The sequence below is a fragment of the Cryptomeria japonica genome, chromosome 8 (assembly GCF_030272615.1).
Source record: "Cryptomeria japonica chromosome 8, Sugi_1.0, whole genome shotgun sequence".
In the NCBI taxonomy this organism is placed as follows: Eukaryota; Viridiplantae; Streptophyta; class Pinopsida; order Cupressales; family Cupressaceae; genus Cryptomeria; species Cryptomeria japonica.
In genome coordinates this window covers 332,555,131-332,561,130 of record NC_081412.1, presented here as the reverse complement: position 1 = coordinate 332,561,130, position 6,000 = coordinate 332,555,131, and the positions used below count along the sequence as shown (strand labels likewise).

The following is a 6,000-nucleotide window of genomic DNA, read 5'->3' as shown; positions in this document are numbered from 1 at the left end:
CATTAATTTATTTATGTGGTCTTACACCATTTATCTTTAATTCAAGAATAAGCAGGCATAAACATAAGGAAGTCATGCCTAGAAAAAAATCAAAATCACTCTAAAATTAAGATGAAATAAAATGTTCCATCAAGCTCGTCTACCTGAATTACATGTTGAACCCATATCAAACTTAGATTAGACAATTATTGCAGCTACATTATCACTGAGGAAATAGAACTATAACGTAAGGGAAAACACACAATGTTCCAACCACCATAAGTTCATAGATGACAACCCATTGTGGCTAGAAGAAGATGAATAAAAAAAAACTCATAGTATTCAATTTTGTAAGATTCTATTCATAACACACGATGATTTTCTTGATTGCTAACGCTTCCTTCCATTGGTCAAACTCTTCTTGATCGGGAATAAATGATATTGTCATGGCTTTTCCCCCTCTCAATTAAATATTGATAGTATTTCTATTTTTAAACATAGTGTTTATACAAATATTTGTTTTTAAAACTAAAAACATTGTCTCCATAAAATATAATAGAATTTTTGTTTTTGTTTTTAAAATAAATAAAAAAATTGCTTTTATCAAATTAATAACAAAAATAACATTTATTCTACTTTAGTTTTGCATTTTGTTATTTAAAAACATTGCTTTTATAAAATTAATAAAAAATATAATCTGTTTTGTTTAAGTTTTTGTTTTTGTTTTTACATTCTTCTGTGACTATAATACACCTCTTTTCATCCACTTGTGACTATAATACACTTCTCAGTGTAACAAAGTCAAATTATCTTTCCACATGGTCAAAGTCATTCCGCATGATATTTACTTGCTCAAGGTATTTTTACATGCATTGTTAAAGCCCTATCACTTTCCACTTGGACAAATCTCTTGCCCTTGTTCTTTTTTAACTTTTATTGTTTTCAAGTATACTCCCTTTTCAAAACAAATTGTTAGTGTCTACGTGAAATATGTGATAGATGCTACTCATTACACTTTTTCTACTTCCTTTTCAAAACAAGTTTCAATGACTCTTATATTTGAGCATATTTGCATCCTTTTAATTATATTAACAAATATTTAATTTTCATGTTGACTACTTGTTTTTCTTTGGTATGCGCCTATCTAGTCATTCACATGCACAAAGTGGGGGCAAAGTTGTAATGATAAAAATTGCATTTTGATGGCATTTTCCCTATGTTTTTAAGCCACTTTTATCAAAGTGCCCTTAATAACCTTAATAAAATAACAAGTCTGCAAGTGACACATTCTTGTATATACTCAACTCATAACATTACGTATCTAGATCCCATATTATTACACATCCCTATTCCCCCATTTACCACTCTAGATCAAATTTATAAGTAAATACTTGACCCAAGGCATTTTTGCAATCACATATATCAACTGAAAAATTTAAAATTCAAATTCAAAATGGAATTCTACCATACTTGTTGAGATTTTACCTAGCAAATATTTGTGTTCATTTGTGTGCTATGTAGTATGTAAAGACATCCATTTAAATTCATTTTAAAATCATGTTGGATTAACCTAAAGGATACAAGAGAAGATGAATAATCAAAGAACATTCTCTCCAAAGTTTTCATTAGCATTCATTATCCTAAGTCTCTTGCATGCTTGCTCACTACTCATGGTCATTGTTCCAAGGCTTTTGAAACAATCGCTCTAACGATTTGAATAAACACAAAAACACAAAACATCACTCTCACAAATCAACAAATTCCTCAAGGGTGTTTCTAAACACTACCAACTTTGAAAAATTTAGACATTAGAGAATCCATGTGAGTGATTCCAATAATCATATTTCTACAAGTTAATTCCAATAAGTTCAATGTTAATCCATGCACTACTTCACTTTCATATGCATAGAGATCAAGAACATAGATGCAATGCATAGTCTATTTGCATATTTTAAGATATTTTTTAATTTATAACTAGAGCAATACATAGTCTTCTCTAATTTAGCCCTAAACTTTTATCATTGACAAATTGATGCCTATCAACTTCATTTAATTTCTGTAATTAAATCAATATTTAGTTTATACAATACCGAATCAGCCTATATTTTCTGTCATGCAATTATATTCCCTTCCAATAGTTTGTTTAGAGCAAATAAATCGCCCAATCATTGTAGAGCATAAACTAGAATCTGACTGTTGGATAAGGTTACGACCCCTGGCACTTTGCTACATTGTGATGATAAATTTGCTGCAATTTTCATTTTGTGCTCATGAAAAACTAGATAACGATTATACTGGTTGTAACGCTACAAAAATACATCTTTCTGAATATTAGGGTTGGGCGATTAGCTATATTCGTTCCAGCGAAAATACTACGGCAGAAGGCACTTAAGAGCAAAGTGGAAAAATACACAAAATTCTATCAGTCAAAGTTAGAGCCATGACCACAAATCGCATACCATGTAAATATATTATGACATCAACACGGCAGGGCACATAATGACGGTGTGATCTTGATAAAGTATATATTTTCGAGTGCACATGAAGACGGCTTATAAGTTGCCCAACAATAAACTAAGTTTCTAGCATGGAACAGAACTCCAACAGGTACAAAATTGACAACCCAACCTCATAGCTTTGAGTCGCTGCTTGGAATATTTATGTGTGATTTTGATCGTTGACCTACTATAGCCCCATTCTCATCTTCACATGACTTCAAATCTCGAGCATATCCAAACAGACTTGAAGAAGACATCGATAAACCATGACTTTAATACAGAAGTAGTTGAAGAGATCCATGATGCTCCCACCAGTTAAAAAATACACTAGCCAATCTCACAACTTTGACTTGATGCCCGAGAGATGTAATTGGCGAGATATTGATCCTTTGCTTGATACAACAGCGCCACCCTCATCTTTACATAACTTCGAGTCACGTGCACGTCCGGAATAAGGCATTGATAACCCATACGACTTTAATGCGGAATTGGTTGAAGAGATCCATGGTGCAACAGCAATTGCAAGTGCCTTCACATCAGCTGCTGTATGTGCAGCAGACAACGTAATTCGCAGCCTGAAAAATAAAATGGCATTGAAATGCCATTTTTCCGTCACAAGATAATTTCTTCACAAATTCCAAGTGAAAATAAAACGCATTCAAAACCAACCGATGCCTTTATCTATACCACACGTAAAATACCAAGTGAAACGAATTCACATTCAAAACCAGTTGATGCTTTATCTATACCACGATTCAAATACAAGTTAAGGAAACGGTACCTGCACGAGTTTGCAGGCACAGTCGGCGGCCTGATTGCAGAAACGTGAAACCCAGCTTCCAGCAACTGCCTGTTCATCAAAATAAGTTTTTCAGAAATACCAAAATTTGTTTGTCCATTTTTGAAAGAATTAATTATTGTAAAAATATTCCAGAAGAAAAAGAAATGTACACAATTACTTAAGAACAATGAAAACTGTAGGAGTGTTCTATTATGCCTTTCTGTTTGTTTCTTACTTGCTAGCTTGAAGTGCCTTCTCCTCATCTCCTATAACCAATGGAATAATTGGACTAGAAACGTCCAACCCTGTTGCAACAGAAAACTCTTTTACTCTCTGCCACACTGCTCTTTGTCTCCATTTCTCCTCGCGAGCCACACGAAGGGAAGCTGCACGAATCTAGCATTTAGTATTACTGCCAACGTTTTACTCTTTCAACAAAGATCAAACTTAATAAATATTTTAGTATGTGTATAAATGAAAGATGCCGACAAGGATTTTCTGATCTGCTGTTGGTTTTGTTTCAATTTAAATCTTTGACCGGTGTATGGAGTTTGGATGTTTGAAGGGGTTTTATTTGGAATTTATGTCTTTTGGTGTTTTTGCAATTAAAGAATGACTTAAGCAACATGGAAGAACAATCAAGAAATTGACAAACACTTAAGCTAATACTGAAACTAATTTTCAGAAGTTCTGATTCTATTTCCAGCAACTATTAAATGCAAACAATGAATGAAATTGAACATTAAATTGCCAAATATGGCCTACCAGGGTACAACGCCTTCCTAGAAGAGCTCCCTTATTGATAGGAAATGGAAGAACAGCTGAATCTGAAGTCTCCAGAACACTTCAACAGCATCAATGAGTTTTATTTATCTTAGGAAGAATTATCAAAAAAAATTTGAGCAGAATTATGAAGACCCAGATAGAAATTCTAAATGTTGCCAGGCAAATCTTCTAAAGTTGGTCAATTTTCCCCATATAAATGCTGGTGCAGCTCACATACAGTGGGAAGTCTCTGAAATAACCCCAAATCTGCTTTTATTAACCCCTAACAATGAAATCTGAGCACAAACTTCAATGCCAAACCCTCACATTTATTTTATTTGTCATCCAGGCCTGTGGGGTGGTACGGCTAGGCTGGAAACAGTACGGCCTGCAATAATTAACCCTGTGACTGCTGGAAGGTGTCTGCAACAGCTCAGATTTGATGGATCAGACCTGACAATGCTGCAAATGGTGTCTTCCTGCTGTAATTTGGCCCAATACCCAATTGCTGACTAAATGGTGCTACCGTGGTGATGTCGGAAGTGTGGGGTCTCGTCCACACAAACAAAAACTGGAAGGGTTTCGTCCTCCAATGGCTGCATAGGCTCGTACGTGCTGCTGCAGGCTTCCAATATCAAGAAAAATAACAAAAAAATGAATCCAATAAGTGCCTTCAAAACCCACGACTTCCTCCTTTATTCATCTTCACCCTAAACGTACCACAAAGGCATCTTCCAAAGATTCCATTGGAATCTCTCTCTCAAAAAGTTCGATCAATAATGATGGGGATAATTTGTCATTAAGAAGGGGCCATAAAAGGTTACTTTATTACCTAGGGAAGTGTGCAAGGTAAATAAAGTCTTCTTAAGTTATTAACATCTTTTAAATTAACTTTTTCTATTTTTAGAAAAAGTAACTTATGTAACTTTATATTTTACTTTTAAAAGATGACTAAGTCTAGGTTCCCTTTGGCTAGCAAATTCATCTCCAAACATCAACTTCACCTGTGGAGATAGGTGACAGGTGAATCTAAGCTCTGAATGGCACTAAATAAAAGGGGACATTACAATAAATACAATTATTATGATAAGACTCGGACCCTCACCCATGGTACTTCTCTCTCATATTGTAAACATGTTCCCGTCTAGGAGACCCGTATGGAGACATCTCCAGACATTAGGAGATTTCAAATGAAGTTCGTTTACATCTCTATAAGTCTCCTCTAAGGATCCCTTGAAAATTTATAGAGGTTTCTCAGATATGATACATAAATTACACTGGACTTTCTTAAAGTGCTGATATTGGATTGACAGAAACTTAAAATCTAATTAAATAATTTAATTAATTAGTAGTTTTCTGTTTTTCAGATAAAACCTTATAAATTCTTTCTGGAATAGAAAATTTTATAATCAAATCCCAAAGAGGTAATGGTTTGAAGAGAACAATAATAATACTTAATCTATTTGCATGCGTTGATTAATTATATAGTCATCTCCGAGGAACCCCGCACCATGTTTTTCAAAAGAATAGTATTCCTTCCTAGTCTTTGTCTGCTATCTCTAAATGACTATGATTTAGAACAATTTTTTATATCATACTGATGATTATCAAATATCGATATAAAAATTATTTTTGCTATATTTTAATACTTGAAAATATATTATTTAATAAAACTTGATGCATTTTTAATCTTTAAAGTTGCATATCCATTGTATGATTTTTTTTTTCTAAATTTGGGTTTTATATAAATGTTTTTTAATTGTTTTTGTCTCCAATAACCTGTCTCCAACTTTTTTTGAAAATGATATACCAGCAACTATTCCCATCTGCCGTACCAATCCCAGTCCCCGTTCCCTAGTAATATATATCCTCCTGAGAAGAGAAGCTGCACGAATCTAGTATTCAGTATTGCTCTGACAGCTTTTTTTTCCTTTCATAACAGGTAAAACTTTCTGAATATTCAAAAGATCCAACTTA

The 6,000-nt window shown here is 33.6% G+C and overlaps 1 protein-coding gene across 2 annotated transcripts in view; it reads right to left on the bottom strand.

Annotated features, from left to right (window-relative positions):
- Positions 1-2,420: 2,420 nt before the first annotated feature.
- Positions 2,421-6,000, bottom strand: part of LOC131061525 (8-amino-7-oxononanoate synthase) — a 209,135-nt gene continuing 205,555 nt past the window's right edge. For both annotated transcript variants that reach the window (XM_057995255.2, XM_057995256.2), the window contains 3 exons: positions 3,494-3,644; positions 3,259-3,327; positions 2,421-3,052 (listed from right to left, as the gene is read on the bottom strand). In XM_057995255.2, the coding sequence (XP_057851238.1) occupies positions 2,815-3,052; positions 3,259-3,327; positions 3,494-3,644 (458 nt within the window). In that variant the 3' untranslated portion in view covers positions 2,421-2,814. The remainder of the gene's footprint in view (positions 3,053-3,258; positions 3,328-3,493; positions 3,645-6,000) is intronic.